This window comes from Panthera onca, chromosome C2, assembly GCF_046562875.1.
Source record: "Panthera onca isolate mPanOnc1 chromosome C2, mPanOnc1 haplotype 2, whole genome shotgun sequence".
Taxonomy (NCBI): domain Eukaryota; kingdom Metazoa; phylum Chordata; class Mammalia; order Carnivora; family Felidae; genus Panthera; species Panthera onca.
The window spans coordinates 71,113,395-71,135,838 of NC_138347.1; the positions used below are offsets into that span (position 1 = coordinate 71,113,395).

General features: G+C 35.2%; 1 protein-coding gene across 8 annotated transcripts in view; it reads right to left on the minus strand.

The window, feature by feature from the left end:
* The window catches only part of LMLN (leishmanolysin like peptidase), a 144,402-nt gene that overhangs the window by 111,837 nt on the left and 10,121 nt on the right, over nt 1–22,444 (minus strand). For all 8 annotated transcript variants that reach the window (XR_009612301.2, XR_013557942.1, XR_013557943.1 and 5 more), the window contains exons 2-8: nt 16,254–16,351; nt 14,975–15,005; nt 13,785–13,867; nt 12,862–12,976; nt 9,479–9,657; nt 5,869–5,974; nt 1,677–1,771 (exon numbers count right to left, since the gene is read on the minus strand). Coding sequence is in view for 5 of the 8 variants with exons in the window: in XM_078453079.2 (XP_078309205.1) it covers nt 1,677–1,771; nt 5,869–5,974; nt 9,479–9,657; nt 12,862–12,976; nt 13,785–13,867; nt 14,975–15,005; nt 16,254–16,351 (707 nt within the window). In the remaining 3 variants the exon portion in view is untranslated. The remainder of the gene's footprint in view (nt 1–1,676; nt 1,772–5,868; nt 5,975–9,478; nt 9,658–12,861; nt 12,977–13,784; nt 13,868–14,974; nt 15,006–16,253; nt 16,352–22,444) is intronic.

A 22,444-nucleotide genomic window follows, 5' to 3' on the forward strand; every position in this document is an offset into this window, starting at 1 on the left:
GGACGCTTAACCCACTGAGCTACCCAGGCGTCCCTTAACAAAAGTTCTTATGTGGGGGTATCTCTTTCTTCCTTAACTACATCACTATGTAGGTGATGCCTATCTCATCATTTATGTTTCTCATAAAGACCAAAATTCTTAGGAAAGACCAGACTCCTCCTACACCACCAAATGAACACAAACTATTTAAAGAAGGAAAATATCTATGTCCAACTAGAATTTGTTTCTTCACATGTACTCTAAAAAATACGATGAATAAAGTATTATCTGCTTCAATATTTAATTCTAGCTATTTTAATAGAGATCTCTGTAATTAAAGTAAAATATATACAAAGTAAACAAATTTGAAGTATAAGAATTAATGTTTTTTTTTTGAGGTGAGGGTGGAGCAGAGAGAGAGGGAGAATCCCAACCAGGCTCCACACTGTCAGCACAGATCAAGCGGAGCTTGATCTCACAAACCTCAAAATCATGTCCTAAGCCAAAACCAAGAGTCAGCTACTTAACCGACTGAGCCACCCAGGCACTCCAGGATTAATTAATTTTTAATTCCACATCCATATACCACTAATCTGATAAACATATGGAACAGTATAAGCACCCCCAGAAGGTTTTCTTGTGCTTCTTTCCAATCTATACTCAACTTCTCAACTTGTAGGTCATTTAACAGCTTGGCCCCTCTAGTAAAACCACTCATCTTTTATCATTGCTCTTTTTTAAAAACTACACAAATGGACTGACTTCTTTTGCTCAACATTAGATCTGTGATATTCATATATGTTATTGCATGTAACAATAGTATATTCTTTTTTAGTGCCTTGTAGTTTTCAATTATATGAATATATCATAATTTATTTATCCATGCTACAACAAAACTGCCGTGAACATTCTTGTGCTTATCTTTTTGTGGACATATGCTCTTAGAGATTTATATTTTATATAAATGAATGCAAATGGTTACAGATCTGTGACTGATACACTATAAAAAATTCTTGACACTTTTTTTTTAGTGTTTCTTAGTATTATTCATTTTAGGCCCTAACCCTCTAGATCACTGCTAATATGTTGTACTAAATACAGTATCAGTTTACATGTAAATATTGCCATGATAGGTGATAATTATTTAAAAAAACAAAATATAGAGGCACCTGGATGGCTCAGTCAGTTAAGCTTCTGACTTTGGCTCAGGTCATCATTTCACGGTTCATGAGTGTGAGCCCCACTTCCGGCTCTGTGCTGACAGCTTAGAACCTGGAGGCTGCTTCAGATTCTGTGTCTCCCTCCCTCTCTCTCTCTGCCCTTCTCCACTCATACTCTATCTCAAAAATAAACATTAATAAACAAACAAACCAAAATATAACCAACTCATATTCTCCCATGGCCTGACTATACTGTACAGCAACACAAGTTACAATGTGGTGGAAAAGAGCTCTGCTGGCAAGAAGATTCCTGGCTCTTTGGGCAAGTCACTTAAGTTTTCTGCATCTTAACTGCTTCATCTCTAAAATGAAAGGGTAAAGCTAAATGGCCTCTTTTATCCTGTTTTAATAGCTATAGTTTTTTTAGGCTAGCCATGAAGCCACTATTATTTATGGCAACTATCATGCCATGAGTCTCAGATTCTAGTCTTAGCACCCTCCTAAAAGAGAAGAACAAGAACAAAAAATAACAAATACCTATAATTAAAAGGTGGGAGACCATCTGCAAATCTTGAAGTTAGAGGATTTCCATCTTTATCATGGTAGAATGCAAATAGGCCAGCAGAGAAACCCTATAAAAAAAATTCAAAATGTCTCAGAGTGAAAAATATCAAGTCTGACTATATACATCATAACATGGTGCTATCAAAAGAGAACACTCATATAACCTTGTAAAAGCACCCAGCCAATACTTCTACTGAAATATGTCATATATTGGAATTGGAAAAAAATTAAGTATTCCATCTAATGAATTTTAAATTTCAATTACTTGAAGGAATTGTAAGTTAAGAAATCCAAAGTAATAGTGACAACATTCTTTGGTACTGGCATAAATAAGAAATTTGTTTAAGAATATATTTACCACAGTCGATCCTCTTCACATGAACTCATTACATAAACTCTATAATTGCACCCAGGGTATATTACCATTGAGAACAACTGACAATACAGTTTAGAAGTAGGAGGTGGACAATCAAGTGTGCTCCCTAAGAGCACTCAAAAAATTCAGTCTTTGATCCAAAAGTACACACACTAATACATATTTGTACTTAAAAAGACTGGAAGTGTGTGTGCATGTGTGTATGTACACTTAGGAAAAAAATAATGGAAACATATATCAAAATGTTAACTGTGGTTCTTCTGATGGTAGGGTAATGTATAAAATAACTCATATTCCCCTAATTTTTTTACAATATGAATTTGTTACGTTTATAGTCACAATTTAAATACTATTTTTTTCAGAACCACTAATTAAACATTCCTTCAATGTTCAAGAAACTTAAAAAGGAGTTTATAATTTTGTTAATAAATGATGCTAAAGCACCGTTATGCCTTGGAATTATCTAAATTATATGTGGATAACATTTCATTAATAAAAATGAATACATTTTATGTATACATGGAAAGACTGGAAATTTCCCTCAATTATTTTATTCTTTACAATATATACAAATAAGTAAAACAATTTAACTTATAAAGCATTACCACATTCAAGAAGAAGGTATTGCTATCAATCATTCTAAATTACTGAATTAAATACTATTTTTAAGTCTTTAATTTAATTTTAATAAGATAATGGATACTTCACATAAAGGTATTAAAATTCCTGTTCTCTATCCTTCACCTCCCAAAATAGATGAGAAAATAGGCAAAAAAAAAAAAAAAAAAAAAAAAAAAAAAAAATTATTGCCATTTGATATCTATTTCATTAGTGAGATTTCTTTTCTTGCTCTTTCCTAATCTAATACCTAAAACAAAACACTTATGTGACTACTTCTTTATGTATGTTTCATACATTGAGAATATGCTATAGCTCATATCCAAATAACTAACAATCAGAAACGATCACTTAATTAATCAATTTCTTTGGCAAATTTCTTTGCTTACACAACTGTGGCCTCTGTGTCATTCAAAGCTTGCCAAAATGATTAATGGAATCCAGGTTATTCTTTTATTCCTGAATTTCTTCTTCTTTTTTAATCTCTGAAGATGCAAAGGACACTTAATTGAGTCAGCTAAGAAAATCGAAATAGCTTTCAATATACAATTCACTGAAGTTATACAAAGCTTAAAATAGTGTAATTTGCCTCATCCTTTATAATATTCTAAATATACATTTTTTCCCACTGTATCAGCTTGAACATTTTTCTAAGCACTCACATTTCAGAAGGTTTATTCGGTATTCAAAGCACCACAGGTAAGTGTAACTGATAGTTATGAACATACAAAACTTTATGGGGAATCTGTGTTAAACATTTAATTCTTACCATCTTCCAGGATAGGCTTTGAGACTTAAGTTAGTATTTAAAATTTCTTAGGTTTTTACAGTTTTTAAAATAATTCAAATATATAAAAAGTAAAAAAAAAATCCATAACAGAAACTTATGTATCCTCTTTAAGGCTATTTAAGATGTTAGTTTACCATATTTTCGGCAAACTTTTAAGAAATAAAACACTGCAGAGTAAATATTACTGAAGCTCCATTACCTAATCCTTTCTCCTCCTTCTTTTCCCAGAGGTAACCACTACACCTTGAAGTCACCGTGTATAACTTTCTTTTTTTTAAATGTTTATTTGAGGTGGCGGGGAGGGAGAGAGACGGAGGGGCAGAGAGAAAGAGTGAAAGAGAGAGAATCCCACTGTCAGTGCAGAGCCCAAGCCAGGACTCGATCCTACGAACCGAAATGTGAGATCATGACTAGAGCTGAAATCAAGAGTCAGATACTTAACTGACTGAGCCACTCAGGTGTCCCAATGTACATAACTTTCATGCATTCTTTTATAGTCAATGGTATCTAGCTTTGAGACCCTCTGACTGCTAAAGTAAGTCTGAATACCTTCTTATACATGACTCAGCCAACTGTTTTTTTTTCTTTTCTGAATTGCCTGTTCATAACCTAATTTATCTCATGCCTGGGATCTCTGCATTCATGTTCATTTATATACCACATTTAAAATCTGCTGTTTCTCTCTGGTTCTCTCAACATCAAGTATCTATAGTTTTTTGTTTTTTTTTTTTTTTTAAAGATTTTTTTATTTTATTTTTTTTTTTTAATTTTTTTTTTTTCCTTTTTTTCAACGTTTTTATTTATTTTTGGGACAGAGAGAGACAGAGCATGAACAGGGGAGGGGCAGAGAGAGAGGGAGACACAGAATCGGAAACAGGCTCCAGGCTCTGAGCCATCAGCCCAGAGCCTGACGCGGGGCTCGAACTCACCGACCGCGAGATCGTGACCTGGCTGAAGTCGGACGCTTAACCGACTGCGCCACCCAGGTGCCCCTAGTATCTATAGTTTTTAGCTCTTAGGAAGAATGAGTCTTGTTTCACCTCAATTAGCAGGTTCAGCTTACTTTTTTAAAAAATAAAAGAAAAACAGAGAATTCATTTTAGAATATTCTTACTTGAAGGATATAAATGTCTGGTTACATAGGTGTTTCAGTGAGTTATGTAATGTATTTGCTGATTTAAAGACTGAGGCTTGCATATTAAAGTCATACATGATAGCTCACTAAGACTAATAAATAAGGGTGCTTGGGTGGCTCAGTCAATTAAGCATCTGCCTCTTGATTTTGGCTCAGGTCATTATCTCATGGTTTGTGAGTTCAGGCCCCATGTCAGACTCCACACAGACAGAGTGGAGCCTGCTTGGGATTCTCTCTCTCTGTCCCCTTCTTCCCTGCACACACACACTCTCTCTTTCTCTCTCTCAAAAATAAATAAATTAAAAAAAAGACTAATAGATAACTGCCACTAATTTTATTATACCTTACTATATACAGCATGGTGCTATAGGATTTCTGTTTTGTCTTAATCTCCAAGAAAAAACTCCACTGTACTATGTACTACTGTTCTCTTCATTTTAACAGATGAAACTGAGGCTTATGAAGCTAAATAATTTGCATAAGATCCTAAATATTTTTAGTGGTAGAGCTAAGAAGACTCACACCCCTAAATCTGTGTGATCTATTGTCTCTCAATCACTGCATTTTACTGCCATCTATTTTCTAAATACATAAATGGCATCAAGAAACCATTTCCTAGGGTTTTAGATAACTTTTTAATTTCCCAGATATATTATAAAAGTTCACTATTTTGGACAAATTGGGGAAAAGGAAGGAGGGGTTCTGAATCAGTGTATGTAAATTTTAGAAAGTCTAAGCAGACCGAGAGGACTTTTGAAATCAGACCTCTGCAGTAAGATCTAGAATTAGCATATCAGTTATCACTTTACAGGAAAGTGAATTTTTCTAAATTACTAAGTTGGTTTTTTTTTAATTTTTTTTAACGTTTATTCATTTTTTGATACAGAGACAGAGCGTGAGTGGGGGAGGGGCAGAGAGCGAGGGAGACACAGAATCCGAAGCAAGCTCCAGGCTCGGAACTGACAGCACAGAGCCCGATGCGGGGCTTGAATTCACGGACCGTGAGATCATGACCTGAGCTGAAGTCGGACGCTTAACCTACTGAGCCACCCAGGCGCCCCACTAAGTTTTTTTCTTAAGAACAGTAATCATTTTCTCAAAAATCCTATTACCAGAGACCTAGTCATCTAGGTTTTACTGACATAAATCTAAGAATCCAAAATTTAACGTATATATCAAAATAACAGCATAATAAACAGAAAATTAATGCATGAAGGAAAGAACAGTAATTAACAGCAAAATTTACCAGGGCATGAATAATCTCATGTTTTACTGTGGACAGCATCCCAATAAACTCCTGAGGCTGGGTAGAGATCATATTTGGACACAGGTTAGCATATCCTGCTATTGGCCTGTTAAAATAGACATTGAATTTTTTATTATATTCCAGAAAAATCAGTATTATATTTACTAACTTATACTTTTCTAAAAAAAAAACAAAAAAACAAAAAAACAAAAAACAAAAAACTGACCAGGTCAGAAAAATCTTTGCTAAATATCAAATATCATTTTATACCATAATATCTAACTCACTATCTTATACTTTCAAGACATATACCTTTGTTTTCCTATGGTGTGGCCAATTAGCACCTGTCCTCACAAAAGTAAAGTTAATGTACACTTAAATGTGAACTTGTAAAATATGTCAACATATACCAAAAGATAAGAATGGACTGAAAAACTTAAATTCTAACATGTTTTACTTGCAAAATCCATATCTGATTTCAGCATTTCACTACATTTATAGGCACATGGGATGAGCAGGTAGGTGGCGAGGGACGCTAGGTATACAATAGGATAATAAGCACATCATTCAGGTTGTTCAACCTTCTTATGCCCATCTTGCTATTCCCTTTCTCTGCCTGAACACTACCTTCATTCACATACAGATTTTTTATCTTCCCATCATCTTCTTTCATATTCTATACTTTCTAGAATCTATACAGTTCTATCACTTTCTGAGCCTAGAACCTGAGAGTCCAAGACCTGACTAGTACCCAATATAATTCAGTTAGTTACACCATGTACCTACCTGTCTTTCAAAAGCTGTGGCAAACAGACAACAGTAAGGACTCCAAAGTCCTTTCTCCCACCACTACCTCAACATTTTATCACAGAAATACCAAAAACTCACCAAAATGTAATCACCTTATACAAAGTAACATTTGCCTTAAGTAAAAAACATATGGTATATTTTGTTCATACTTGAAAACAACAGACTTACACTCAGAAAATAATTCACTTACCAAAACATTGCCACAGTGACCTCTAAAATATAAAATGGATATCACTGCCAGGCTTAAAACCCATCAGGGACTTCCTACAGCATTTAGAATAAAACATCCCTGTCTGCCTCTCCAATGCATTTCCTTTAGTTCTCATCTTCAAAAACAGCGTCCACTGAAGTGGCTTCTACTAAACAACAGGCACACATGGATTTTTCCTAACATAAGTCTTCCTCAAACTCTTTATCTGGCTGAAGCCCATCAATGTTCAGGTTACACCTAAAGTTTCACTCTTTCCAAGAGGCCGTCTGTGCTTAATTAATCTAAATTACGTTTCCCCCTTTGTTCTCTTTTATGCTATAGCACCCTTTTTTTCCCTATAAAGTATTGATCCTATTTTGAAATCACATTTATTTCTAAGTATATTTTTAATATCTGCCTGCCTCTGTAATTCCTATGTTCCATGAATGAGGCAGGTACATGGGTCTATTTTGTTCACTTAGTCTGCAAACACCATATTAGGCATTCAAGTATTCTTTGAATGAATTAATATGGCAGTTTTGAAGGAACGTTTCTCTTTCATCAAAAAGATTAAGAAAGAACAACTGCAGATACTGCTCTTTCTTCCAACATCAACATGCTCCTCAGAAAAAAACAATTCTTTTCCCAGATATATGAGTAGCTTCAATTTCACTGATACAAAGAACATTTACTCTTTTAGTTACTCATTTATATCAAATGTGAACCAAAAGCTAAAGTGCTTTAAGAAAACATAACAGCAGTGCAAAAAAACCTGAAATATGAAATTAGGTTATGGGATTCTCATCTGTGTGAAGATTCCTGTGCTGGATTCTCTCACCAAAAGACAACTAGATACTTTAGGTGTTTTCAGCATTGTCAGATGCTGAAAGGAGATGAACTACTCCAGACCCATCTCAACCTGGGATTTTATATTCCTGTCCCCATTTTCCAAAGGAAGCCATTCCCTTCCTAATACATAAGGTTCACTTTAATGTGTCTTTTAAGAAAAGTAGTAAAAGCTCATTGTAAAAAGTTATATATCCAAATAACATAGATATGTATAAAGAAAAACATGAAAATTCCAGTTTACAACCTACCCCCCTACAGAGGTAACTGCTACTAACAATTTGCCCAGAACTGAAGGGTTTCCCAGGATTTTCAGACACGGAAGTCTTGGCCAAACTGGGATGGTTGGCAATTGTAATTATTTCTTTTTCCTTAGCACATTCAAGTATGTGTAATACACACACACACACACACACACACACACACTTAAACATGTAATCATATTATGTACATTGTTTTACAATATTCTTTGAAGCTCAACAGTATTTTGAAAATGAGATTGTGTGTGTGTGTGTGTGTGTGTGTTCACAATCCATACAGTTTAGTTCAAATTAAGATAACCACTATTTTGCAGCACCACCATTATGAAGGATTATTTCACAAAGACATCTACGTTAAGAAAGTATCTCATTTTATGAAGTAACTTAATTTATCATTCATTTAGCACTTCAAAATACCACATTTCCTGAGACATACTGAGACACTGTTAATTTTAAAATATCATAAGTTTAATTGTACCTTCTCAGGAAAAAAGGAACTCTATTAAACACATGTATTTTTATAAACACTGGTATGTGTGTGTGTATATATATATGTGTATATATATATATATATATATATATGTATACATATATATATATGCAAAAACATAGCACTTTACTCAATCATTTGACTCTAAGCTTTCCCAACACTTAGAAGCTAATGATTTTTTAGATTTCAGATCATCAGTTACACAGCATCATGGTAATAGACTGTTCCTCACAATCCATGATGCTCATTTTGACCTCTTTACCACCTTTGGGACTGACAGTATAATTCTGTAGCATATACCAGTGTTTCCTTTGTATTGCCTACTTGGTTCAACTAATAATTTCATTTTTTTCCTTAAATGAATACACATCAATAGAAGTCAAACAGTTCTTTAAAGTCAGCTAGTCTTGATAGATAGAGGAACCTTCAAGACCTCAGCAATGGTCCTATGTACATATGAAATGGTCACGTTAATTCTCCTAAATTTGAGAATGTTACAATCTATTCTGACATACGACAATTTCTACTGCCTTTGATTTGTCTGGAGTGTGACAGGCAACGTTCTACATATATAATAACATTTCATTTCAAGCCTGCTTCACTTGGAAAATTTTTAAAAATCTTTTGTAAATAAATAAGAGGCCTCTAAATTTTTTAAGTGATAATTTATCTAAGTGAAGGACATGGCAAATTATAGGACAATTAGATAAATACTTATTTTAGCACAGAAGTGCTAAAATTAAAATTCAAATTGTTTCCTTAGAGAGCTATTTACTTCCAAAGAAAATTCTCTGGACAATACTTTTTCTTTAGAGTTGGTACTGACATTACTATATGAATAATAGTTCTATCACCTGACATTTTCTCCCCACTCCCCCATCCAAGCGCTGTACAGTTTCTTATTATTGGAGGCAATCTGGAAAATGCAAACTTCTTGTACTCTTAACACTTAGAACCTGTGTTAAGAGTTTCCATAATTAGGTCTTAGAGAATAAGTCTCTGGGGAAAGTTTACCTGTCCATTTTTGCTTCCTGCTGACAATAGGCTGCATAAGAGATGATGTTTTCACGGCTGCACCTCTCGGTGGCCAGAGCACCAACATATAGAACAAAGTCTGCATCCCGGACGCCTTCTTGGTCTTGCACACCTACTGCTAAACAGGACCACTTACCCCCACGGCAGACCCTGCATCTCTGCGCCATGGCAAGCAAAAGAAAATCAGACCAGAGACAAGATTAGCTGTAGGGACTTTTAATGTATAGTGAATCCAGACTCTAAATTCATATGATTTAACTTTTATTTATTATCCCTCAACTTTTGCCAAATCCATTCCTCCCTCTACTCAGTTCCTATCTCTAATTTTGAATTTGCTTCACTAAAATTTCTACTTTATGTAAAATGATTATAATCTACATATAATAAACATAATCTAATCCATAATGTTAATTAAAACAACTGTTATTTATAAAGGACAGCCAACCTGGACACAAAAAAAGACAGAAAAAGTTTTAAACTTTGAAACTAACTGACAATTACAATGGACTTCCTTGTACTTTTTTTTTTTCAACTTCCTGTAAATGTATAGTTATTTCAAAATTAACTAATAAAAACATTTTATCTATGGAAATATATTTTCTATTATAAAGTAATTAGTTAAAAATTCATATAATACAAACAAAAAGTTAGTCATCTTTACCTTTTAAAGATGAGTTTAAAGGTAAAGTCACCTCAACATTACCCTTAATTTCTAGTTTTCTAATCAATTCTGTGCCCTTGTAACATCTGCTTTTTAGAAAACTTCTCTCAAAGTTCTAAACAATTATAATTTCCAAATTTATAAATAAAAAAAAATCAGTGAATTGTGGGGGTTTTCTTAGGTGTAAGTGATGCTTATAAAGAAAAAAAAATCCCCATTTTATTACATTGTCTACTCTTATGTCTCTAACACATCTATTTATAATTACTTTAACCTATTAAAGTTGATGTTACATAAAGTTATGATCTTTAGCAGTGCCTGTATGACTCAGTCAGTTGAGCATCTGACTTTAGCTCAGGTCGTGATCTTAGGGTTCATGAGTTTGAGCCCAGCACTGGGCTCTCTGCTATTAGCACAGAGCCTGCTTCAGATCCTGTCTCCCTCTCTCTCTGTCCCTGCCCTGCTTACTGTCTCTCTCAAAATAAATAAATAAACTTGAAAAAATTCTTTAAAAACAAACAATTGTGATTTTTAAGCATTCTTTTCCATGATCACTCATGCATTAAAAAAAAAAAAAAAAAATCACAGGCTCTGTGCTGATGGCTCAGAGCCTGGAGCCTGCTTCTGATTCCGTGTTTCCCTCTCTGCCCCTCCTCTGCTCATGTTCTGTCTCTCTCTCTCAAAAATAAACTAAATTTTAAAAAAAAATTTTTTTTTTTAATCAGGCTCTCCCCCCGCCACCCCCAAGAAGATAAGTAGCAGAATTTGGAAAAGCCAAGAGAATTAAAAACAAACAAAAATACCTTAGAAAAAAAGCAAAGAATTGTGTCTTAAAATGTCTCTAAATTTCTTGGGAAAAAGGCTGGATATGTAATTAAGAAGTTGTTTTAATTTTCAAACATGTCCTTAAAACATTTTACACTGAAGAAATTTGAGAAAAGAAATGAAAGCTGAATAAGTTAGTTGTATTAGTGCCAAAATATAGGGGTCCAAAAAGCCTTACTGAGCTTCAAAAAACTTAATAAAAAATTACAAAGTAAACTTGAGTTAAACATATGCTTAATTTTGGTTACTAGCTAAATGTTCAGTAACACATTCATTTCTGGAAGTAGCTAGAGAACACAGTTCAACAGAGAAAAACAGCTATATCAATAATCATATTTTCATACTAACTTCAAAAAAAATTTTCTTTCAACGTTTACTTTTTGAGAGAGAGAGACAGAGCATGAGTGGGGGAGGGGCACAGAGAGAGGGAGACACAGAATCCGAAGCAGGCTCCAAGCTCTGAGCTGTTAGCACAGAGCCCCATGAGGGGCTCGAACTCATAGACTGTGAGATAATGACCTGAGTCGAAGTTGGACGCCCAACTGACTGAGCCATTCAGGCACCCCAAATGTTTATTTATTTTTGAGAGAGAAAGAGAGAGCGTTGAATGGAGAGGGGCAGGGAGAGAGGGAGACACAGAATCTGAAGCAGGCTCCAGGCTCTGAGCTGTCAGCACAGAGCCTGACAAGGGGCTCGAACTCACAAACCATGAGATCGTGACCTGAGCCAAAGTCAGATACTTAACTGACTGAGCACCCAGGCACCCAATAATCATATTTTCAAATGCATATGTATAATAAATTGGTTTTCTTGTATACACATTTAAATTTTTTATCTTCATCCTGATAAGTAATATGTTTAATGTGAAAAATCAGATTATAAAAATATATAATTCTTCAAAGAAAAGCCCCAAACAATCCAATTCATAAAGAAAACTATTAATATTTTAGTATGTTTCCACATTCTTTAGTTCTTTAATTTTTTATTATATATGTACATACACTTTGTTTTTAATGTTTTTATTTCAGTTTTACTGTGTTAAATTGACTATAATTCTTAAATAAAATAGGTTAACTACACATACTGACTTATAACATTTTTTTCCATTTAAGAGCGTAAATATCTTTCCAAGTCTACAGAGATCTACTTCATTCTTTAACAGTTGCATAGTACTCCATTACAGAATTATACCATAATTTAATACCAATATAGGCATATTTATAATTTTGTAAAAAATATCTTTGAATATACATTGCACAGTTATAAGTATTTTTATGGAATATGTTTCTGAATTGGGTTGAAGCATATCATACATATTTTTTATTTTAAGAGCTAATGTCAAATTGCCCTGCAAAAATACTAAGGTATATACCTCCTAGATGATATTTTGGAAGACATGGGCACCTGGGTGGCTCAGTCAGTTAAGCATCCGACTCTTGGTTTCAGCTCAGGTCATGATCTCATGGTTCATGGGCTGGAGCCCCCCATGGGGCTCTGTGCTGACAGTGTGGAGCCTGCTTGGCATTCTTTCTCTCTCCCTCTCTTTCTGCCCCTCCCCTGCTTGCACTCTGTCTCTCAAAATAAATAAACTTAAAAAAAAAAAGATATTTTGGAAGACAAAGTTCTAAGCTGAAATGATTCAGCAGTCCCAGAGATAAGATAAATGGAAAAAAGAAAAAAAATTAAAGAAGATATTATCAAATTAATACGAAAACCAATGAAAGAATAAAATCAGCTAACTAAAATACTTTTGGTAATGAAGAATAAAGCTTTCAAACTTAAGTCTATAAAAATTTCTTGGTGACACAGATTGAAAATCTCCATTTCTCAGTTCATCCTAAAGAGTAAAAACACTGCTAGGAGTAGGTTTGATTACCTGGAGGTGTTCCTCAGGCACTATAACTGGGCCGCATTTTGTATGCTCTGCAAATTCCCCAGTACAGTATCTATGGGGATCATTTTCCTTCTGGTGTTGGTTTGTTGCACGTTGTCTTTAGTTCATTTGTACATCAAAATTTAATTACAAAAAAAAATAAATAAATAAAAAAATAAGAAGTTCACAGCAGTTAAAAACATTGTAAAAAGCCTAGTTGCAAGATTAGTTTATTAATAAGGATTACTATTTTAGTTAGAAAAGTGGACTAAGAAAGAATTTGGGTTCCATGGGAAATCCTCCTAGCCTGGGTTTTCAGACCCCCAAATACTTCATAAGCTAATACTATAGACACATGAGGGAAGAAAGAGATATGGCAAACAGGGGACAACTACACCTTAGGATAAGATCCAGCAGATCATAAAAGAAAATCAAGAAAAGAGGGGTGCCTGGCTGGCTTAGTCGGTGGAGCATGCAACTCGATCTCAAGGTTTTGAGTTCAAGCCCTATGTTGCAAGATTTCTTAAAAATAAAAAAAATCTTGGGGCCCCTAGGTGGCTCAGTTGGTTATGTGTCTGACCCTGGATTTCAGCTTAGGTCATGATCTCATGGTTTGTGGGTCTGAGCCCTTCATCTGGCTCCACACTGACAGCACGGAGTCTGCTTGGGATTCTCCCTCTCCCTATCTCTCTGGCCTTCCCTTGCTCATTCTCTCTCTCTCTCTCTCAAAATAAAAAAAAATCAGGGAAAGAATGATTACCTAACAGGTGCTTTATTATTCCTTTTAAATACCTTGCAGTTTGGTCTCTAAGGACAAACATAATAAAATATTCTAGTATGAGTTTCATAATTTGCCATACTGGTAGAATGGGGAGGTCAGAGTACTAAGCAACTGAAGAAAATGACGTGTACTTAATGTGACATACCTGCTAAGTAAGATAGTGCCCGCAGGTCTACGAACCTGAAAAGTCTTCTCCAAATAAGAAATAGCTTGCGGAAAAAGTTTGTTCTAAATAAAAGTTGGGAAAAAAAGTCAGAGTTATAGTTAAAGGACAAATTATATTTAAAACAAGTATAGGATAGGATATTAACAACTGAGGGGAAAAAAGAGAAAAACCTTACAATTCTGGAATACTGATTTAGTCAAAGGTTGCGTAGTAAGGGGCAGGGGAGAGAATGAGTCTAGGAGCAAAGGAATTTCCTTATTTTCTAGTTGAGTTTGGGGAGAGAACACTAAGTGAAAAATTCCTTCCCTATCTCTACTTAAGTAGAATTAGAAAATATAAATCTCAATTATTAATCTAAATTACTTCAAATCTGAGACTGATTAGGTGATTCTAACAGTAAGGAATTTATGTTAGGAAATCTTATGTTTAGAAGATCCATTTCAATCTCACCAATTTCTGTGGCCCATAAGGAATCGGCCTAATGTGTATGTGTGACTCTGTAACAGTTAAGAAACTGTGGAGGTTAGCACCTCTAAAGACAACTTTAGCATATCATATAATCAGATAAACCCATCTTCAGGAGAATGAGTATTTCCACCAAGAAAATGGTGTTCTCAATGTATTTCAAAAAAAATTTTTTTTCAACCTAGGTTCAGCATCTTCTCCTCCCAAAACATAAGAGAACAAGTAAGAAAACAAGAAGACTGATTTATTATCAAATTATAAAATAAGAAGACTAGTTCAGCATCAAATAAGGACAAAACTTTGATGAGGGGTGCCTGGGTGGCATAGTTGGTTAAGCATCTGACTTCTGCTCAGGTCATGAGCTCACAGCTTGTGAGTTCAAGCCCCACGCCGGGCTCTGTGCTGACAGCTCAGAGCCTGGAGTCTGCTTCAGTTTCTATGTCTCCCTCTCTCTCTCCCCATCCCCTGCTCATGCTTTGTCTTTTTCTCTCAAAAATAAATAAAACATTAAAAAAATGAAAAAAGTTTTGATGAGTGCATCATAAAGATGCCTTTGAAGAAATGATAAATACATTCATTACCAACACTTTTTATTCATTCACAAAACAGAAATGTATAAATTTATTTTTTTAAGTACAATTTATATACAATAAAATGCACCCATTTTAAGTATCAAATTCAAGTCATGAGTATTTATTACATACCTTTACAAGGTATCTTTTCTCAGGGAGCAACCTGAAAATGAAGACATGAAACATTAAGAATTGCCATGCTGGAGCACAGCACTGTCTCATTTGTTTAGAATATACCTGGCAGGGGCCCCAAGGAATGCTTTGTAGAAGGATCTAGTATCAGTCCCCCAAAATCTCAATTTACCTCAATAAGCATTTGAATTAACTCTGTACCAAAGCAAAACACTAGGCATGATCATGTTATCTCATTCATTTGGGAAATAAAGGATAAGGAAAGACATCAAATACTCCTCATAGCTCTTCATACACTATTACAGATTCATAACTTATGTGTTTTCTGGACCTCTCTTATGCTAAATGAAAAATTACACCATCATTCCTCTGGCTAATAATTTTGTAAATGTTCTTATGGCATGTATCAGTTCTTCCTTTTATTTTTCCTCCAAGTACTCATGAGGAGTTGCCTTCTTTTACTTATTTATTTATTTTTTTTTACTTTATTAATTTTTTAATTTACATCCAAGTTAGTTAGCATATAGTGCAACAATGATTTCAGGACTAGACTCCTTAATGTCCCTTACCCATTTAGCCCATCCCTCCTCCCACAACCCCTCCAGCAACCCTGTTTGCTCTCTATATTTAAGAGTCCCCTGTTTTTATATTATTTTTGCTTCCCTTCCCTTATGTTCATCTGTTTTGCATCTTAAAGTCCTCATAAGAGTGAAGTCACATGATACTTGTCTTTCTCTAATTTCGCTTAGCATAATACCCTCTAGTTCCAACCATGTAGTTGTAAATGGCAAGATTTCATTCTGCTTGATTGCTGAGTTATACCCCATTGTATATATATACCACATCTTCTTTATCTGTTCATCTGTTGATGGACACTTGGGCTCTTCCCATACTTTGGCTATTGTTGATAGTGCTGCTATAAACATTGGGGTGCATGTGCCCCTTTGAAACAGCACACCTGTATCCCTTGGATAAATACCTAGTGCAATTGCTGGGTCATAGCATAGTTCAGTTTTTAATTTTTTGAGGAAGAGGAGTCTTCTAGGTGTGTACTGACCACATCCAAGTAGATCCACATCTGTTCTGTTTAAATTATTCATAACATACAGATTTTAATCATATCCCATGGCCTTTATCTTTTCAGACTAAAAAGCATTTTTAGCTTAATTCCATCTTGAAGGTGCATTAGCACATAGCTCCATCTATGGATCTTCTGGATGAAAATATCTTTAAAAGTTTGATTCTTAGTTTTAAAAAGACAAAATAATGGCGTACTTACTCATCAATACTTTTATCATAGACAGTCTTGATTCTTAAATGTTCATCAACATCTCTTTTTACAACATGATTTGCCTTAAGATGAACCTTATTTATGACCTGAAAAAAGAACATATGTGAAAAATTTTTAAAAAGGTATTGTATAGATTAGCCAATTGAGATTCTCACTTAAAATTAATGAACTAAATTTCAAGTGTAATACCCAGAAAAATAAAAGAATAAACAAAGAGATATTTCATGTTCATGGATAGGAAGAATCAATAATGTCAGGATGTCAGTTCTTCCCAATTTGATCTATATAGATTCAATGCAATCCAAATCAGAATCTGAGCAAGTTATATTGTGGAAATCAACAATCTGATTCTAAAGTTTATAAGGAGAAGCATAAGACCCAAAATAACACAATGTTGAAGGAAAAGAACAAAGTTGGAAGACTAATATAATCTGACTTGAAGATTTACTATAAAGCTACAGTAATCAGACATGTGGTACTGACAATAGAGAAGACAAATATTTACTGTAGCATTATTTAATACAGCCAAGATATGGTGCAGTGGCACAGGAGCAGGCCAAGATCGGTTGGCGGGCCACAGAGGGAGCATAGTGTTCTTGGCACTGTGCTTGGTGTTATTGTTCCTGGCCAGGGACTTAGCAGTCTCTCTGGACTCTTCTGAATTCTGAGTCTGGCCAACCTTCAGAATTCAGAACACCAAACTGCAACCAGTATAAACTACCAGGATGTCCCAGAGACTTTAGCCTTATATATGGAAGCAACATGCCCACTCATCCCAAAGAATGTAGTCTGTGCATGAAAATCAGGGAAGATGGTCATGATACTAAAATAATCCAGAGTGGGCTATGTTGATGGAGCAGTTTATAGAAGAGAACTTGGAGAAACCATCTTCAACAGTATGCTAAATGAATTCCATCTCCCCTTTTTCTCTTTCCTATGTTCCTTTGTATGGGATTTATTAGCCCGCATTTTCTGAGAGGAGGTGTGGAAGATAGCTATGTGCAGTGACAGATAATTAAAGCAAACACAAAAAATCCTTGTTTCTTGCCTTTGCCCCCTGAATTAAACTTACTGCCCAGGTGAGTTGTGCATTGCTTTATTTAGTTGGGATAAAATCAGCATTGTATTCAAGTAAAAAAAAAAAAAATACCCAAGATATGGAAGCAGCCCAAGTGTCCACCAACAGATGAACAGATAAATAAGATGTGGTATTACACAATGGAATATTACTCAGTCATAAAAAAAGAATTAAATCTTGCCATTCATGACAACATGGAGAGACCTAGAGGGTATTATGCTAAGTGAAATAGGTCAGACAGAGAAAGACAACATGATTTTACTTATATGTGGAATTTAAAAAAAAAAACAAAAAAAACCATACTCATAAATACAGAGAACTGGTAGTTGCCAGAGGAGAGGGAGATGGGCAAAATAGGTGAAGGGGATAAAGAGATACAAAGTTCCAGTCATAAAATATACAAGTCACAGGGATGAAAAGCACAGCACAGGGAATATAGTCAATAATACTGTAATAACATTGTATAGTGACAGAGGGTAACTACATTTATTTTGGTGAGCATTTTGTAATGTATGTAATTGTCAAGTCACTATGTTGTACACTGAAAACTAGTATTATACATCAACTGTCTTTTAATTAAAATTTTTTTAAAAGGAAAAAAAAATAGGGTGCCTGGGTGACTCAGTTGGTTAAGTGTCTGACTTCGGCTCAGGTCATGATCTCACAGTTTGTGAGTTCAGTGCTGACAGCTCAGAGCCTGGAGCCTGTTTCATATTCTGTGTTTCCCTCTCTCTCTGCCCCTCCCCTACTCACACTCTGTCTGTCTGTCTGTCTGTCTCTCTCTCTCAAAAATAAACATTAAAAAAAATTTTTTTTTAAAAGGAAAAAAATAGACCAATGGATCGATGGAACAGAAAAGAGAGCCCACAAATAGGCCCACATAAATAGAGTCAATTGATATTTGACAAAGGAGCAAAGGTAATATAATGGAGCAAGTCAGTCTTTTCAACAAATGGTACTAAACAACTAGACATCCACATTAAAAAAAAAAAAAAAAAAAAAGAATAAGAATCTGTGGGACCTGGATGGCTCAGTTGTTAAGTGTCCAACTCTTGATTTTGGTTAGGGTCATGATCTCCTGTTTGGTGAGATCTAGTCCCGCATCAGGCTACATGCTGACAGCACAGGGTATGCTTGGGATTCTCACTCTCCCTCTGTCTCTGCTCCTCCCCTGCACATGCATGCGCTTGCTCTTTCTCAAAAATAAAAATTTTTTTGAAACTAAAAAAAACTTCATATTCTTCACAAAAATTAATTCAAGATGAATTAGACACCTAAATGTAAAATGCAAAACTATAGGGGTGCCTGGCTTGCTCACTTGGTGGAGCATATGACTCTTGATCTCAGGGTTTTAAGTTCAAGTCCCATGTTGGGTACAGAAATTACTTAAAAATAAAATCTTTAAGGGGCACCTGGGTGGCTCAGTTTGTTGAGCGTCCAACTTCGGCTCAGGTCATGATCTCATGGTTCATGGGTTCGAGCCCCACATCAGGCTCTCTGTGCTGTCAGCTGGAGCCTGGAGCCTGCTTCAGATTCTGTGTCTCCCTCTCTCTTTGTCCCTCTCCTGCTTGTGCTCTCTCTCCCTCTCAAAAATAAACATTAACAACAATTAAAATAATAATAATAATAAAATAAAATATTTATTAAAAAATAAAATGCAAAACTATAAAACTCTTAGAAGATACCATAAGAGAAAACATAGACGAAACATAGTTTGGCAATGGCTTTTTAGATACATCACTAAAGGAATGATCCAAGAAAGAAATAATTGATGTATTCAACTTTATTAAAACTAAAAACTTACGCTCTATGAAAGATAACATAAAGAGAAGAAGACAAGCCACAGAAAATATTTGCAAAAGACACATTTGATAAACGACTATTACACAAAATATACAAAGAACTCAACATTAAGAACACGAACAGCTCGATTAAAAAATGGGCAAAAGAGGGGTGTCTGGCCGGCTCAGTCAGTAGAGCAGAGCACGTGACTCTTGCCCTCAGGGTCATGAGTTTGAGCCCCACATTGGGCATAGAGATTACTTAAGAAAAATACACAAAAGATCTGGACACTTCAGAAAAGATATGCAGATGGCAAACATTCATATGAAAAGATGCTCCATATTATGTCATCAGGGGAATGCAAATTAAAACAATAATGAAATACTACTACACATCTACTAGAATGACCACAGAACAACCTCAAATGCTGACAAGGATGTGGAGCAACAGGAACTCTCTCATTCATTGTTGGTGGGAATGCAAAATGGTACAGCCAATTTGGAAGACAGTTTGGCAGTTTCTTATAAAATGAAACACACTCTTACCATTACAACTGAACAACTGAGCTCTTTGGTATTTACTCAAATGAGTTAAAAACTATGTACAAAATGTCTGTACACAGAAAACCCGTACACAGATTTTTTAAAATATTTATTTTTGGGAGAGCACAAGTGGGAAAGGGGCAGAGAGAGGGGAACAGAGGATCTGAAGCAGGCTCTGTGCTGACAGGCTGACAGCAGCAAGCCTGATGTGGGGCTTGAGCTCACAAACCACAAGATCATGATATGAGCCGAAGTCAGACGCTCAGCTGAGCCACTCAGGTGCCCCTGTACACAGATTTTTATAGCAACTTTATTCATAACTGCTACAACTTAGAAGTAGCCAAAATGTCCCCCAGTATGCTAACAGATAAACTGTGGTACATCCAAATGATGGAATATTATTTAGAGCTAAAAAGATGAAATATTAAGCTATGAAAAGACATAGAAAAACCTTGAGTACATAATACTAAGTGAAAGAAGCCAATCTGAAAAAGTGACATACTGTATGATTCCAACTATATGACATTCTGGAAAAGGGAAAACTATGGACACAGTAAAAAGATCAGCATTTGCCAGGAGGTAAGGGTGGGAAAAGATATGAATAGATAAAGCACAGAGGATTTTTAGTGCAGTATAAATACCCTGTATGATACTATAACAATGAGTACATTTCATTATACATTTATCCAAACCCATGGAATGTAACCCATCAAGAGTGAATCATAATGTGAACTATGAATTCTGAGTGATTATAATGTGCCAATACAGGTTCATCAATTATAACAAAAGTACCACTCTGGTTAGGGATGTTGATAATGGGGGAGACAATGCATGTGAGGGGGAACAGGGTATTTGGGAAATCTCTGTACCTTCTTATCAGTTCTGCAAAACTAAATCTGCTCTAAAAAGTAGTATTTAATTTAAAAAAAAAAAAAAAAAAAGGAGACCAGAGACAATGGAATAAAGAGTTAAGTGCTAAAGAAAGTCAATATCTAATGAGACTACCCTTCTAAAATGAAGAGGATATAAATATATTTCAGATTAATAAAAATTAAGAGAATTTACCATCAGCACTACATTCATTTCCTGCATCTAAAGGAAGTTCTTCATGGTCATGGAAATGACACTAGATGGTACCCTGGATCTTGTATTAGTTCAGGCTGCTATAATAGAATACCATAAACTGGGTGGTATTATAAACATCAGAAATACATTTCTCAGTTTTGGAGACTAGTAAGTCCAAGATCAAAGTGTATAAAGATTGGGTATCTGGTGAGGGCCCCCTTCTTGTTTCATAAGGCCATATTCTTTCTGTGTCCTTTGGCACAAGTGGCAAAGGAGCTTTCTGGGGTCTCTTTCATAAGAGTATTAATTCCATTCCTTATGGCTCTGCTCCCATGACCTAATCACCTACCAAAGATCCCACCTCTGAATCATCACTTTGGGAGTTAGGATTTCAACATATAAATTTTGGAGGGGGCACAAACATTCTCTTTTGCTTGTCTGGGAACCTTAATGGTAATCAGTTACCTACAATGATATAAAATTTCCCTAAGTGATAAGGTAGGCTCATTATGCCTGAAGTATTAATAGAAATAATATAGTTTATGCTGAACAGCTGGTTTATTCCTCAGAATCTGGAATTTTAGTGACTAAAATTGTGCCTACATAACCAATCTCATATAAAAACCCTGGACACCCAGGGTCAGATGAGCTTCACATTTTGTGCTTGTTACAAGTTACAGCTAAAGGAATTAAGCATGTCCTATATGACTCCTCTAGGAGAGAACTCTTATAAGCTTGTGCCTGGTTTCCTCCAGTCTTTGCTTCATGAGCCTTTTTGCTGATTATGTTTTGTATCCTTTCACTGTAATAAAACTTAGCTGTGAGTACAACTATATACTGAGTCCTGTGAGTCCTCTGGCAAATCACTAAACCTTGAGGTGGTCTTAGAGACTCTCAACACAATTGTACACACATTTCTTTTCATTTCTTTCAAGACATTAACTCCTTAAAGCTAAAATTATAATATTGTAATTGTGATATTTATAATATATGCAGAGGTAATATATATTACAACAATAGCAAAATAGTGGAATCTAACACAGAAAACAAATGAATAAACCATGAGCAGAATCAGACATAGAAATACAGAAAACAAACTGACGGTTGCCACGGGGAAAGTGGGTGAAGGGATTGGTAAAATGGGTGAAGGAGAGTAGAAGATACAGGTTTCCAGTTATAGAATCTATAAGTCACAGGAATAAAAGGTACAACATAGGAAATATAGTCAGTGGTATTCTAGTAACGCTGTATGGGGACAGATGGTAGCTATGCTTGTGGTGAGCTCAGTATAAGGTATAAGCTTGTTGAATCACACCTGAAACTAATATAACATTGTGTCAACTATCTATATTTAAATTAAAAGGGGCCACTTGGCTGACTCAGTAGAGCATGCGATTCTTTTTTTGTTTTAATTTATTTTTTAATTTAAATCCAAGTTAGTTAACATACAGTGTAATAATGATTTCAGGGAGCATGTGGTTCTTTAAAAAAAATTTTTTTTAATGTTTATTTTTGACAGAGAAAGAGAGAGTGCAAGCAAACGCGCACATGAGTTGGGGAGGGGCAGAGAGAGAGGGAGACCCAGAATCCAAAGCAGGCTCCAGGCTCTGAGCTGTCAGCACAGAGCCTGACGAGGGGCCCGAACTCACAAACTGTGAGATCATGACCTGAGCTGAAGTTGGATGCTCAACCGACTGAGCCACCCAGGCACC